The sequence below is a fragment of the Dermacentor variabilis genome, chromosome 7 (genome assembly GCF_050947875.1).
Source record: "Dermacentor variabilis isolate Ectoservices chromosome 7, ASM5094787v1, whole genome shotgun sequence".
NCBI classification, from domain to species: domain Eukaryota; kingdom Metazoa; phylum Arthropoda; class Arachnida; order Ixodida; family Ixodidae; genus Dermacentor; species Dermacentor variabilis.
Window position 1 is genome coordinate 67,023,074 of NC_134574.1, and position 16,727 is coordinate 67,039,800.

Genomic DNA, 16,727 nt, shown 5'->3' on the forward strand with positions numbered 1-16,727 from the left:
CCCGCTGACATTTCGTCTTTTCGCTTTCCGGCGTGTGTAGACCTCGAAGCCTTCACCGTCAGAAGTGGCGTCACTAGAGGGAGAGTACAGCTTGGTGTCGTCGGTGTCATCTTCGCTATGGGAGCAGTTTCTCTTCGTTGGAGTAACTTCCGTAGACATTGGCAGGTCCGGAAGGTTGTCCACCGATTCCACTTCCATAGGCCAAAAAGGGAGCGGCGTCTCCCAGCAGAAACTGGGAAAAATCTTTATTATTCTGAGAGACCATACCAGTGATGTGTACAACGACCATTTCGTCGTCCTCTCTGCAGAAACTAAAGATTTTACTTAGCTGATGGTATAAATTGCTGGCAATGACATTATAGTTATTACGTTGCATGTTTTCGTTATTTTTATTTTTCGAAAAGAACGCCCATGTAACACATAAAGGCGTCTAATACGTTGTGGTTAGAAGAAACGCGACAACAGTCGTTACGAGCGCTGTTGTTGTAGTTAGTAACCCAATATTTGGTGAAGGTTACTACACTTATGGACAATCGTTTAATAGGAAATTTCAGCCTGCTACTCCATATGGCTGGAACAGTTTACCTAATAGCACTGTTAATAAGTGCAACCTTAATTCTGTCGCAATTTGGTATAAAACTTGGGATATAGAACTTAACCTTAGCAAATGTAAACTAATGCGCGTTTCACGTCAGAGCATTTGTTCTCCGTCTTACAACTTAAACAATATTTCACTAGAGACAGTACGTTCCTATAAGTATTCAGATGTTCTCATATCTGCTACTCTGACTAAGAAACCCCACATTTACTCGATAATGTGTAATGCTAACCGCATGTTAAGGTTTCTTCGGTGAAACTTCTATTAAGCACTTGTCCCTCTAAAAATGCTCATGCATAAGGCAATTGTTCGGTCAAAGTTAGAGTATGCAGCTGCAATCGGCGACCCTAAGAATGCTAACCTATGTCAAGCCATTGAACTTGTCCAGAATAAAGCACCTTATTTTATGCTTTCTAAGTGCAATCGCATAGCCAGCGTATTAGTAATGAATTATAGCTTATCATAGCCATCGCTGTCATCACGCCAAAAGGCTTTACGTCTTTGTTTCTTCCACAAAATTTACAATCACATGTATTTGAGAGACCATCTCATTTCAACACTCAACTAATATTCGTCTCGGTATTACCACAAAAATATAGTCGGCTGCCTCTGCTGCAGTACGAAGACTTTCTCTAATTCTTTCATGCCGCACACAACTATAGACTTGAACCACCTACTGGCTTCAATTGCATCTGTCACCGACAGTGCGCTTTTTTCTAAAATACTTGTTTGATTATTTTTCTTGCGATACTAACGCCTGATATTTTTATTTTTCTTGTTACAATACGTATCGTATACATCTGCAATAAAGATATACATCTGTTCGTGTGGTGCACATTCACTGGGCACCTTATATGATGTCGGCAACTGGCATATTGTTAACCGCTGGTGTTTATTCTTTTTTCCTGTGTTTTCCTTTTGCTTTACCAGGCACTATTCTTGTTTACTGTCATGCCATCTTTACTGTGTGCTATAATTAATGTCGCCATCTTTTTTCCTGAATTTTCAGTTGCTTTATCAATTGTAACCCCACTCATCTCGTTTAACCATCGGCGATTGAGGGTATTTATAATAAATAAATAAATAAATAAATAGATAAATAAACACGGAAAAGTATTACAATTGGTCAATGACCGCATTAAATGTTTATACCAGGTGTCATCTTTCTACTGCGTTGTACAATTGGTTCTGGCTTTTACTTTTTATTTGACTGTATTTCGGCGGCGTGTCTACTTGTTTGCGTGTTTGTGCTGTAGGCTTGATTTGGTACTGGTGTTCCTGGCTCCCCGACACCCCTTTTGTTAATTTCTCGCGGGGCCTTTAGGTGGTAGTTAAATGGAAAAGATTAATTTGGTTCTGTCATACCAGAGTCATGCGCCTGCTACCGTCAGTTCTTCAATTGCTGAACACAAATTATGTTTTTTTCTCTCCTTTGAACAGGGCCCTAATCAATAAATTGCTGTTCTCTGTTCCCATCTCCGTTGTGGATCATGTAAACGTGTATCAAATGAACAACGTTGTACACCAGTGCGCGCAGCGGCCGCAAAACGCCAAGGACTCGTACTTCCCAAAGCTCCAAGAGAATGGACATCAAGGCGCCGTTATGTTTCCAGGTAATGAGAGTGCCGATGAGGTGTTAGCCATGTCACTTCATGCAATAGAAAAAATGATATAGAACAGTGGTTCTTCGTTATACCTTGCTATGAATAGCGCGAGAAGACACATGTAGGACATTGACAGTACGATAAGAACGTTGACGGGACAACTCACTTCACATGGTGAGAAATTAGGGAGGCGCAGCGCTCGTGGCGTATGCGCACTTAAACATTGCACAACATCATCACGCACGGGCCTGAAGCCCCTTTGTGCTCTCGGGCGGCTAATTTGCCAATGTCGCCCGCCCTATGAAAACTGGCACACACGGATGAACTGGAAGACTTCTGTTTAAGGTGCTGAAGAAAGTGCTTGTGTTGTGGTCATTGTTCGATTTCAACATTACAAAAGAAAGGAAATGAAGAGAGATTATATAGTGGCAGGACCTGCAAGCAATAATAAATATGACTAAAACTATTACTGAGCGGGGGTAGAATTAGTAGCATCGAGAAAGTTACTTCTGCGACCAAGATCTGGTCATAGAATCGGCTGTCATATTGGGTGTTTTGGATTCCTGGGTGACCTACTGACAATTTGTTCAGCTACTAATATTTCTAAGAAATAATTCTAGCGAATCCTGTCACTGAACAAATTATTCGCGAAGGCGACCTACTGGTGGCAAAGACCACTTTCGAAGGAAGGGCTTTATGAATTCGGCCGATTCCAACTACACCCACTTTGCCAATTTTTCTATGTTTTCAGCACCAATTAGACTATTTAAATTGATTAAAAATATATTATTGTTAAAATATGCATGAAGCACACGATGGGAACGAAAGCCATGGCGCAGCACACCGGAACTATACTTTTTTTGATTTAGAAAAGCAGTAGTGCAAGTGTAATGGTGATTCACAGCGAAATTGAAACTACTATGACACAGCAGAGCATGAACTAATTTGCACTCTTGGATGGACTAGGCATGATGACATTTGTTTATAATAAATGCAACTGTGAGATAAGAGTGCAGTCGAGTGGACGTAAATATATCGGTAAATATAGAGTGGCCATGAAAGACCGCCACTCAAAAAAAATCTTACCGAACCGCAAGCAAAACTTGAGCGCCATGAAACTGTAGCCTTTTCGTTTACGTGCTCGTGGAAAGGAAAGAATTTGTAACTTCCCGAGTCAAGTCGTGGGAAATCATACAATGCTAAGCGTTAAAGAATACATAATGCTTGCGTTTCGAGGACGTACTGGCACTCAGAATATATACATGTAATACGCTAACCATACAATACGTAGTGGCATGAAGGTCATACTGTCGCAGAGCTCAAATATCACACATGAATAAAAAATGAAAGAAAGACGTTCCACTAGGTAGATAAATATGCCAACGAAGTGGAGGCATCGTGGATGATGTCACTGACGAAGGCGGCGTTGACCAAGGTTCCTGGAGAGGATTACCGATGCCAGTGGCACCAGGCAGGGAAAAAAAATGGCGGCGCGCCGAAGATGAAAACGCTAACGGTTGCTGTGCAAAAAGTGACCGCAGCGTAGGGCGTAGTCCAACAATCCTCGATTCGAAGAAATTTCGAGCGGAGCAATCAAGCGGGTTGGACGAAACAAGAAGAGTACGTGATAACAGTGAACGCATGCAGTGCAAGAAGTAGCGGGTGCATAGGTGACGACGCAACCCAGCCACTGAGTCCACCACGGTCGTTCATTGATGGTGGGGTGTGCGTTAAGTAAGGGTGTATAAGCTGCTGTCAAGATCTCTTCTTCCTGAAGCCTGGCTAATTTGACGGTGTATTTTATGCGCTATGTGTTTCTGCGGAAAACAGCAGCACGTACGCGTCGTTCTTTCATGTATTCAAGCATTTATAGGTCGCACATTTTTCCTAATTCTCAAAGTTTAACGTCCCTGCGTTATTTCTACTTAGATATTCTTCATTAAATGCAAAAACATTTCAAGGTAAACCAGAAAATAACTGATCTCCCGCGCAAAGAAAATGCGCGGACATTACGGTGTCAAGACGCTTTCACTGCATTGGATGATATTATCTGATTCTTGTTGTCTGTCTTGTCAGACTCTGCTAGATGACCACGTTCTTAGTGCTTTCAGTTCTATTCTATAGAAAATGGTCGCCACGGTTGTAGCAGCTGTAAATCTTTTCGCACAATTCACTTTTTTTCGGGCAAGATGGACAGGTGCGGAGTGCATGGGTTGGACCGGTGTGACACGTCTTGTGACTCGTGAGGGAAGGTCACTAAATTAAAAGGGCAGTGAATATGCGGAATGTTCTGCTTGCGCAAGAAGTTGTGCCGCACATTTGATGGCAGAGCTTTACCGATTCTCACACGGACATGCCTTGGCACAGGAACAAAATGGTGCGGCGCTGGAAACGTGGCGAGTAACTATGACGACCTGGGAAAGGCCCGCGAGGCGGACATGTGCTGCCGCGAGCACGACTTGGCGAAGGAGAGCATACCGGCCTTTGGGGCAAAGCGTGGAGTGAGGAACAAGTTGTTCTACACAATGTAAGTTCACTTGCCCGCAACGGATGGCGCCGGTTGCTGTGCAACCAACTTGCGAGCTGCGCAGTCATAATCTGACGAACGTGATCGTAGGCGAACATTTGCAACAACAACAAAAAAAAGAAGAAATTCTGCACGCGCGAGAGAAATGTATTTTCTAACGAAAGATGACATTCTGGAGGGTGCGTCAATTTCTAAATAGTGGAATGATTTGTCACCCGCCGTGGTGATGTAGTGATTTTGGCGTTGCGGTAATAGGAGAGGGCGTAGGTTCAAAGACCGGACGCGGCGGCCGCATTTAGACGGGGCGAAATGCAAGAACGCCCGTGTACCTTGCATTGGGTGCAAGTTCTAGAGACTCAGGTGATCAAAACAAATGTCCACCACTAAAGCATGCCTCGTATTAACATCGTGGTTTCGCGATGTTATGCCCAGAATTTAATTTGGGTAATGACCCGTCGTAGGCTGGTGTCCACGCGCTTGTTTTTTTTTTTTTACTTAGTGACCGCATAAGTGACTGACTAGGGGCGAAGAGCAGGCGTTCTATGGGTCGCCTTATCACTATCTCGTGAAACTCAAGTTACTCAGCTCAACGCAGCTGTACGATAGGCGATAATGTATGTGTGATAGGGATAGCGGAAATGTCCCTCGTTTTCCTACCGTTTTGTGGTTCAGCAGCTGCACGGAAGAGAGCACGCATGCTATTCTGTAAGTACAGTCTTACCAGAAGGGAAACTTGCGTCAGTGGATAGTAATTCGTGTTTCAAAAAGTAGCAGCGCGAAACAGTCAAGGACACAGGCAAAGGCGAACACGGCACTGGCGCTCACTCGAAACTGAAGCTTACTTCGAAGAACGTCACACTTATAAACGGAGGCCGTCAGGGCAACAACTTTGCGACAGTACATGCGCTGCAGGAGCTCTCCTGGTGACGTGCCGAACCACACGTGGGAAACACTAGTGTGTCATCACGTGGAAAAAAATCAGTTCGCCAATGCATCAGCTAAAAACAAATATTGCTAATAGAAGACTGCGCTATCAATCTTAACGGCAATCTACCGTGATAGACTGTCTTGCAAATATCTCAACTAACTTTTGCTAAATACGACAGGCGGCTTAACAACACGCTTTCCCCTTCCCTATCAATATGAAAGGCTTCCATAAGCTCCCTTGTGGTTTCACCTTTATACCAGAACCAACAAACAGCGTGTTTTTTTCGCCATAGGTCGGTACCCACACTCTCTCCTATGCAAAGGCAAGTGCAAAGCCACCGTACCTTTTAATGATGACAAGCGCACATTTAACCTAATGGCCCACATAAACCTTCCCGCATGACAGCGGCAACCGGCACACAACGGATATCTGCATCAAACGTATATATTTTTCAACTTCGCGGAACCGGAACTGCATTCCTTGCAATGGCCCAATAATTTTTGTGCAATCGGGAACAAATCCTAGCAGTTTGTTGGGAGCGGACATGACCACACGGATCCCATACCCACTAGCCACTTCCTGCAAGCAATGCAAAAGCTTGTGAAAATATAGCGCTACCACCGGTTTTTCTTTTTTTACTGCGTACGGAATCTCTTGAATTTCTGTTTACCTTTTCAGTAGCTTTACCCACTTAATCAGATTATGACTGGCCCTCAAGATTTCACTTTCCGGGTAACCCGCGTTGTTCCCGCCGTGGTTGCTTTAGTGGCTATGTTGTTGGGTTGCTAAGCACAATAGAATCCCGGCCACAGTGGCAGCTTTTCGATGAGTTCAATACTGGACGTCCGTTTACTTGGATTTAGCTGCACGTTAAAGAATCCCAGGTGGTCCAAGTTTCCGGAGCCCCCTTTGCGGCGCGCCTCATGATCAGATCGTGGTTTCGGGACGTAAAACCCCAATATTTAATTTACCCGCCTCCTGTTCTCTGAATCTGCCAAAATCTCCAACGAATAAAACTTTCATGTCTTCTGTAGCTCCGCGCGCAGCGCAGCGTAAGCAATGTCGGTTTTTTATTATTTTAGAATGCCGTGTGAAAAATTTTAAAGCGCTTTTGCTGAACGAGGCTGATATACCCAACACAAATAGTCCTCCCGAAACATCAATATAATATCCAGGAATTGAAGTTCATCTTCGACAGGCACCAAAGGTCAATTTTGAACGTTTACTACATTTCCTAAAAATCTTTAAAATATTAGGCACTTTACTAGTTAGGTTCTCTCTTTCCGTAATTATCGAGAAATCATCAACGTACCCAAATACATTAAACGCCAAGCTTCCAAACTTACTGGTGATGCAATTATCAACTCGACTAAGAAAAATATTGCTTAAGGCTGGGGCCACCTTCGACCATATACGAATTCCCGACTTCTGTATTAACGTGCTCCCTTTGTATTCAACAAACATAGAGTGCAAATAAAACGACAATAATTCTAAAAAAAACTATCCACAGATCGGCCGCAGTTACTGACAAACTTGGCGTCGTCATTATCATCAGCCACACAAGGTCCGACACCCCTCATAAGTTCATTATGAAGTAGCCAATAAAATATATCTTCAACGTCAAAACTAGACACTGAACATGGTCCAGGATTCTGTGTCTTGAGAAACTTAACCAGAATATCTGATCTGTTAACATAAAAAGGATCAACAGCGTTAAGAGCCTCGAGCAGTTTTTACTGATGCCCCGAAATTACACATTGCGAAGTCCATCTTTCCGAAATTATGGCCCTAAATGGGAAATCCGGTATATCAGTTTGAAATGAAACGATTAACAACACCGAAAAAAAATGGGGACGGAGCCAGGCACCCCATTGACAAGAACACAGCGTTACCAAGTGTAGCTAACATGCTACTTCAAGGCACACGTTCGTTATTTGTATTTAGAAATATTACTTGAAAAACCAAGACCTCATGCAACATGTGCTGTATGGGGAGACATTTAGCGGCTGATATGCGTTTATTCTTTTTGGCACTTGCAGGACAAGTTGTGATGCCGATAAGAAGTTCTTCAACTGTCTCTTGAAGGCCCAAAGCTTTACTTCTTTTTCCCTGGGCGTCGGCTACTTTGACATACTTAGGACAAAGTGCTACCAGTACGGTCACCCAACAAAATGCACTGACAAGCAGACGTGAGTTTACCACCGCATTAAGTGTAATAGCTGCACTTTCTTATTTGTTTCAACTTATGGGGGATGGTGTCTATTGCCGATAACAGGAGTTGTCTATCCGCGACTATTGATCGCCAGTCATTCTTACCTTTTTGAATATTTTTATTCGCTTTGGTTGCCACGGGGCGTCACATCATTATGGAACTAAATATAAGCATGCAGGTCCATTTCATAGAAATACTGCAATGGTGAGTTATAAATTGTGATTTACATATTCCATCATTCATAGTGTTCAGCTTTATCACTGTTCAGTTCCACACCTTTAAGTACAATTCGCGAAAGTCAAAGTCAACTTTCTATGCACATATATTTTAATGTAAATAAATATTAATTTACACTTTCGCGAATTGTACATAATGGTGTGAAACTGAGCAGTGATATAGCTCGCTCCGGCTCTCTTGAATGATTTTGGCAAGATTTTCACCTCTAATCTCCAAAACGTTGATACCAATGCACGTCTAAGTGCAAAAGGATCACACCGATACTGGACTTTCTCCGGTGCGTGGCCTCATTTCCATATTGTGAATATTTTTGTGCTCAGACCACGCCGCCGCCTTGCTGGCCCTAACGGCAACTGGGCCTAGCCCGGCATGGCGCCGATCGCCGCCACCAAGTGCTGCTGCCGCAACAATTCTGAGATAACAGTGAATATGCCGGTGACAGTTGAATGGGAGGACCGTCCCTATTAAGAATTTTCGGTAGAATTTGGATGGAAGTCGGCAGTTTCGAAGCGCATGTCCGCCAAGGCGTAATCTGTCAACAGCCCCGGCGGCGCCATATGGGAGGACAGGCCTAACGCCGGCGCCTCACTCAGACTTCGGGAAAATGAACTTAAACTCAAGAGCAAGATCATCAGGGCGTCGCGGAAGACTCCCATGCCCAAGGAACATTCCAACATTAACATACACACCCAGGAGGGCTAAATATTCCCAAGACAGGACCCACCGTCAGCGGTAAGGTAATCGTGGAAGCGGCGGGTCTTACCCCGACGCCAGTGAGCTTGGACATCATTTGTCCTAACGTGCAGCAAAACATTATGGTGGCCAGCACGCCCGACCAAGAAAACGCTGCAAGATATAAGAGAATCAGGGCAATTCATCTAGCTGAAAGAGCGTTTGAAGTCAGTGCACACGAAGCCGCCCCCCCCCCCACACCACTTGTAAAGAGGTAATCAGAAACACCCATTTCAAAGACAGTACATTGTACCTGGATCGCAACATTGTCACCGAGAGAAACCTGCTCCCCTCGGCGGTGAAGAGAACTAAGAACGCAGGCACGATCATCATAGCTTCAGACGCACTCAAGGTCCAGAACTTGGTACACAGTGGCGCAGTCCTTGTGAGGTGCTTTCTTTATCACAAGCAAGTCGACATCTGCTATGCATGCGGCAGACTCGGACATCGTGCCGATGTTTTACGTACTCCCGAAGAGTCCACCTACAGGGGATGTGGTGCAGTGAACCAGGATGACCAACACTAGTAAACACCAAAGTGTGGTTTGTACGGGAGCCCACATCTTACGGCGGACAAACGTTCAAGCGGAGATTTCAGATCCCTCACGTCGTCAGAAGATGATGATGGGTGAGAGCGGCGGTGGAGGCTTCGAGAAACGGGGCTTTGCCCCTGCCACCTAGCAACGAGAGCAAGAATCAGTTTCAGCAGCCCCCACCGCAAGACGGTGGCGCAACCCACCGCCCCGTTCCAAAGGGCACGCTCAGAACATCCATCCATTAGTTCTATCTCGCTGCAGAGAGAGCTCCTAGAGTCGCTCTCGACCCAGAGGGCACTGTTATTCCAGAAATAAGGCCAGATCCCGCTCCAGGAGTGGGTCCGGATCCCGGCGCCGAGGCGATCAAGCCGATTCGAGTCGCCAGGATCCTCGAGGTCCTACTCCAGGAATCACAGCCCGAGGCCCACCCTGCCTCTGCCTACCGAGTTCGAGGAACGCTGGAAAAGGTAACGCGAGGCTCAGCGCGAGAGCATGATAGAGGTAACGACAGGCTAACACAACTTGCGCACGAAAACGAGACGATAAAGAACACAATAGCTCGACTCATGGCAGAAATTGCCGAGATTGAGAAAGGCCGTCATAGGGCAACCCGTCATGGCTGACAAGCAGCTGGTCGCTCCCCAGCCAATGGAAGTCCCTATAGTTGAGCAGAGCGATACGGAGAGGCCTGATAAAAAGAGGACAATTGCTAAGAAGCAAGAAAGAGCAGCAGGTAGGACCAAACCAGAGATTTCGAGTTGCTCTCAGTGAGAGCATTAGGCAGAGAAATGAAAACTTTTCGCTCTTCCAAAGCAGCATGGCTTCCACAGAGGAGCGCACTAATCATTGGGTTCGTAAAATTGAAGCCTTCTTAGAAAACGTGGTAGAACCTGTGCTGGGATCTAAAGCTACTACACCCCCTGCAACAGCATTGACTAGTCACAGCGCGAGGGCGATCGGCCCTCTGATGGTTAGCACAGTGACTCCACTGCAATACGATGGCCACACAAACTCGCTCAGGATGTGGCAATGTAATTGCAGGGGTTTGCTTCCAATATATTCGCTCACACGCAGAGAACCCACATGTTAGACTTATTCAGGAAGCACTAACCTCTAAAGTCACGCTGTCCGGCTACGAGTCCATAACTAAGCACGAGAAAGGACGAGAGTCAGCGTACTGATTAGGAACAAGGTGACTCACATCACCCACGACATCAAGATGACGGCAAGTAAAGTCCAATACATAATGATAGAAATTATCCCCAGCCCAGCGAACCGCGAAAGTATATTCATCCTAAATGTCTACAGCAGTCCCAAAGACCTAAGCCAACGCTTTAAAGCCCTAATCACCAAGGCCACGCAACTAGCCGCGACTCCTCTGTGATCATAGCGGGTGACTTCAACGCCCCGTACCATACCTGGGGCGACCCATATAACACTTACAAGGGAGTGGACCTCTGGCGCGAGGCTATAAACATAAACTTGATCTTGGCACAGATTCGGCATTCCCTAGCAGATGCGGGACGTGGTAGAGCCGTGACATGACACCGTATCTCACTTTTGTCAGGAGCATCGCAGCGGTCAAATGGACGAAGGTCGGGGTAGACTTTGGTAGCGACCATATTGGCCACGTACCTCCAGATCGCGCAGATGAGACAGCGTATGTTCCAGTACACACACCGGAACAAGTTTCCACAGATTAGGGAAGCGCGAACGGTGAGAGAACAAGTCTAGCCTCGAACAATGGGTGGCAACGGCTGGATACGGCTTCAAATCTGCCACCAAAGTGGAAAAGAAGAACAGTTGTCTGGCTCACCTATCGGAGGCTAAGCAGTCCCTTCTCGCCAGGTGGAATGGAGAAAGCCTCAACCGCAGGCTCAGAAAAAACATCTGGGAAATCAACAGAATTATATAGGAACAATGCAGAGCCCTCTCTAAACAGCAATGGGACGAGGTGTGCAACTCAGTCGACGGGCAGATGCGCAACGGGGGAACCTAGAATCTCCAAAAGCATCTTCTCGACGAGAGGAACACTAAATCCGGCCAATGCAACACCCTGGCGCGCACCCTACCTGCACTTCGGCGAGGTAATTTTATCCAGACGCGTGAAGTATCCATCGGTAGCATCGGGCCCTGCACTACCTTCACCTGACTACGAAGGATTCTGGAATGTTGAGCTCGATGCAGAATTTGGGATTCACGAGATCAGGCAACCGCTACACGATTGACGCTACTGAAAGGCGATTGACGCTACCGAGGGATACCTCCAGCCCCCGGGAGTTCGGTGCTTACCGCACAAGTCGGAACTGCTAGTATACCGTCCAAAGGGCAGAGGTCCCAAACCGATGGAATGGAAGCCACTCGCCGAATGCGATATCAAACTGCGCACAAGCGATAGAGGCTATATACCGAGAGTGGATGCCATTCGGTTTCTCGGCATGATGACCGAGTCCAGTGGCTCTAACAACCAGACAGTCCTGAAACTCACCAAGAAGATGGCCAATGCGATCAGACTAATACGAGTAGCCAACCGGCAGCAGGCCTTCGGAGAAGAACGTCGTGTGATTGGTACATGCGTTCGTATTGTGTCATTTCACTGACGTCGCGGCCATGCAAAATCGGCAAAGGTCAGAGCAGGATAATATCAACGCATTAATCAGGATGGCAATCAAAAGAGTTCTCGGCCTCCCAATATGCACACACACTGAACGCTTACTTCAACTCGGCATCCATGACACGCTAGAATAAATCGCGGAAACGCAAGAGAGAGCTTAGTTCGGCAGGCTATCTACCACACAAGCTGCAAGACACATCTTACAGGAGCTGGGCGTTCCCCCAACAATAGCCAAGACAATGTTCTGCAGCATCCCTCGAGAGCAGCGGCACCGCATCACTGTCGTCCCGATCCCACGAAACGTCCATCCGGAAAGCAACGTGTGAACACGTCGGGTGCGCGCTAAGGCCATCACGAAAAAGGTCCGTGAACGGGCTTTTGAGAACAGCTTCGTAGATGCAGCGGGCTACACTGACAGATGGGCCTTCGCTGCGGTTATCGTAGACCACGAAAGTCAAGTGAGGAACTCAATCTCAATCTTGACAAGAGGACATCAATCTTCAGTGACTCGACATCAGTCGTTCGGGCATTTGCCAAAGGAACTATATCCGAGCTGGCCCTAGAGAGAGATAAAAGAGATGAGAAAGGCAGGAAGGTTAACCGGAAGATAGATGTCCAGTTTGCTACCCTGCACTGTGGAAAGGGTAAGGGGAGACAAACATTTCCTAAAAGAAGACGGATAAAGTGTACAGACATGAAAATAATGGGAGTGTGGAAAGACAAAAAGAAAAAAAAACACACACACACAAAGGAACGCAGGAGGGTAACAGTCGTTCAAGCAGCTCGCTTGACCGGATAAACCTCAGTAGCGCCTTCGCCGCCTTCCGGTGTGAAGTTCGCGTCAGCCGGCACTCCAAGATCATCGGCTCAGAAAGCGGCCGGTCATCGAGACGTGCCAACGCTGTCACGACCGACTGTCTCTGGGAGTTGTAGCGAGAACAATGACAGGGAATATTTTCGATTCTTTCCGCGCTGCCGCAACTATCACAGACAGCACTGTCAGTCATTATGACGCGGCAAGCAACTGCATTCAGGAAAGATACTCCTAGCCATGGTTGGGAGAGAACAGTTCTCTCGATTCGGGATAGTCCAGATGGAATGCGTAGTCGGAGGGATGAACTAGGAAGCAAGGCGATCAAGTCACACACAGTCATATGGTTTCCATCCCACATGGGAAAAATTGATGGTGCCCCGCCCAACCTCAATGAGTCGGCACACAATGCTACCCGAGGGATCATCGAGCGCGTAGCTACCAGGCAGCGTGACGTTGGGGGTACAGACAATCGGGGCTCTCCTTCCTCGTACAAAGAACTTCCTATCACTTTAACTTGGCTCGGAGGACGTACTCCCTCGCACACTGTAAACCCAATAGACCTCAGGGTTTAACAGTAGGGCTTCTACACAAGGGGGCATACCCAAACCTCATACTTCTTCACAGGATTTGCCCCAAAATTCAGGCAACAAATGCGCGCGCACTATGCAGCGACTTGGCGTACTTAGATCGCATGCTCTGGCAGTGTCCCGCGCGTTACGCTGCGATGAAAGCAACACAGCACGCTGGGATCTAGTAATACACAGCCCAAACCTCAAAGAATAGTCGCAGAGGCTTGGCCTCTCTGTCCGCCTTTATGGCGCGTCGCGGCCCGGCTATCCGTGCCGATCGCGACGTTTGGCTCACGTAGATCGCTTCAGTGGGCAGTGCGAACGGGGTGCGATAACGCTATTGCGTTTCACTCTTGAAGGCAAAGCTTAATCCAATTTTTTTCTTAATGTCAATTAGAATATTGACCATCTGCGTTTGCTTTCTGATCCACACCACTCTCTTCCTGTCACTTAACGTTACGCCTAACATTCTTCGTCCATCGCCTTTTGCGCGTCCTTTAACTTGTTCTCGAGCTCCATTGTTAACCTCGAATTTACTGCCCCCCCCCCCCCATTTTAGCCCCGGCTTGATGCAGTTGCTGAACTTTTTTCTTTGCAATCGCAGTGGCTAGCTCCATGTCAGGAGTTGGTAATGCCTGCCCAATGCACTCCAATCCATTTTTGTTCTTCTGTAAATTTTCTTCTCTCTACCAGGGTCCCCTGTGAGGAAGTGACCTAGAGAAACCTACTCCTGTGCACACTCCTGAAGCTGGCTGGCTATCCTGAATTCCTGTGGTTTTACCAGGCTACTGAACATTATGTTTGTCTTCTGCATATTAAGCTTTAACCCCAGGCTTGCACTTTCTCGGTTAAAATCGTAAATAATTTGTTGTAGTTCAACCCCAGGGCTGGTGAACAAGGAAATGTCATCTGCAAGCCTATCTGTGCTCAGATATTTGCTGTTGATCTTCACTCCTAAGCCTTCCCAGCCTAATGACTGAAATACTTCTTGTAACCATGCAGTTAAAAGAATTGGAGGGATTGTATTTCCAATCTAGCTTCTACTTTTCTTGTCATGAGCAAAGGTAGCTGTGGCATTTTTGCTTATAAAAACAACCATAGAGAGATTCATTGTACTCCGCAGATTTTTCGACTACCGAAATAAACACATGAAAATGATTCATTGCAGAATACCCCTTTTCAAAGCCAGCATGTTCCCTTGGTTGATCGACGTCATGCGTATATGTCTTTCATAATAATAAATCCCCAGCTTATAGTTAGCTCTTATCTATTTTCGTCCTGTGGTGGTTGTATAACTACACCAACTAGACCGCACTTCTATTTTCTTCTGAATGGCTCACAACAATCAATCCCAATTCCGCAATGACAAAGATGTAAAAACATCTGCATAATGCTATTTTCATAAAGTTAGCGTAGCCACAGTGCAACAAAGTTGTGCCCCTAAACATACGTTATTTATTGCGGCGGAGCATAAGAGTTAAAGGGGCCCAGATAAGGGGCAAGATAAAAGGGCACGATATATAGCGTGTCTTCATTGATTATACACGCACACACCCAGCGTTTCCTAACAGAGTACGAGAACAGAGACGCACAACAAGTGTACAAACAGGACTTCAGAGCTCTTTCGCACATGACTGTGGCAATTTGATCCCTTGCTTCCGCCAACTTGCAATCCGCATATATGAAGCAGTACCGGAGCCTAGTACACATTCCTTAATTGTAGATGCGTGAACGATACGGTCACTGTACGAGAACCGATACGTCTAATAATTATCTTGGAATCCGTTCAAAGCTGTTTGTGACGTTGCTGTGGCAATTAATCGCGTTGTTTTGGCGTGACAAGTGCAATGCTTGCTCTGTGAAAGCAATGTTTTTTTTCAAGCGGCTTTTCATGCGGGTCATGCTTTCCGAAGTGTAAAATTATCTCAACAACATAAGATACGTGCTTTCGTGGCTTCCTGTCCGAGTTCTTTGGTGATATGCAAGACGTCTATTTAGGCGGCACCACTGCCATTTGTTTCAACAAATAGTTTCTGGTTGTTTCACAGATTTATTAGGTTAAGGACTCCGTTTAATTTTAATATTAGCTGTTGCTCGAAACAATTTTGTTTGTCCGTACATGTTTACTGATCATTGCTTCGTCGAAAGCAATGCTTTTGTCTTGAATTCATTTGAACTAAAAAAATTAAATATGGGGTCTTACGTGCCAAAACCACTTTCTGATTATGAGGCACGCCGTAGTGGGGGGCTCCGGAAATTTGGACCACCCGGGGTTCTTTAACGTGCACCTAAATCTAAGTACATGTGTGTTTGCGCATTTCGCCCCCATCGAAATGCGGCCGCCGTGGCCGGGATTCGATCCCCCGACCTCGTGCTCATGCAGCCCAACACCATAGCCACTGAGAAAACACGGCGTGTCATTTAAAATTAAGGGCACATGCTATATTTCATGCGACATTGTTATTGTTCTGAGGTACAACACGGTTCCATTAAGTGCTATGACCCATTTTGCAGAACGGACAAAGCAAAGTCGAAGCGGCTGTGTAAAAAATTTAAGACAGACATATGGAAGTCAAAGAAATGGCGTGTGTACGACCCTCCCAATTTTTTCAAGGCCTACGTTACGGCGAAGTCTGGTAACAAGAACGGAATAGGTATGTGGACTTCCGCAACGGAAAGAAAGTGAACAAAGGCTTTTATAGAGAAAAGGAGGGCACAGCAGCACTACGCCGCAGATTTGCGAAAGTATATTAAGTGCTATGCACTCATAATCTGCCTTCGCTGAAGAATCAATTTTGCCATGCGAAATAAAAAATAATAATGTGTCTTACTAACGAATGTGGCATGCCTCTTCCTTATTTCACGTTTATTCAGTTTCATATATTTTACACCCCTGTAAGCTTGACATTCATTGATCTATTTAACATTGGCCACGAAGCTTTTCATACATTAGATTCAATTTTTCTTGTTGCTCTCGCACCTGCGTTTGGAAGCAACAAGCCTATCTCTACTACGATCGCCATCTGGTGGCGTGGCGCACGCAGTGACCACCGTTATTGAGCAGCTGGCAACAAAGCCGTGATAAACGAACACTGGTGGTAAACATGTGAGAGGAATTTTTTACGCGCTGTTTCGCGCGTTCTTTCCGACTGTTTTCGCAATTCCTTGCAGAACTTGGCTCCCACCTATATCCGCAAAACATTCTTTTACACAGAGGGGCAAAATTGAACCTTAGTGACAACCTTCTCCCTTGGCTACAACAAAAGTATACTGTCATAGATAACTAAGGAATGTGCACGTTTTGTGACCTTAATTAAATAGTACGCTTTTCGAGAAATATACCAGGCGACTTGTTTT

General features: G+C 45.9%; 1 protein-coding gene across 1 annotated transcript in view; it reads left to right on the forward strand.

The window, feature by feature from the left end:
* The window catches only part of LOC142587495 (phospholipase A2 hemilipin-like), a 39,651-nt gene extending 23,459 nt beyond the window's left edge, over positions 1-16,192 (forward strand). The window contains exons 4-7 of the mRNA XM_075698550.1: positions 2,039-2,211; positions 4,570-4,729; positions 7,697-7,846; positions 15,885-16,192. Coding sequence (XP_075554665.1) covers positions 2,039-2,211; positions 4,570-4,729; positions 7,697-7,846; positions 15,885-16,056 — 655 coding nt within the window. The 3' untranslated portion in view covers positions 16,057-16,192. The remainder of the gene's footprint in view (positions 1-2,038; positions 2,212-4,569; positions 4,730-7,696; positions 7,847-15,884) is intronic.
* Positions 16,193-16,727: the final 535 nt, after the last annotated feature.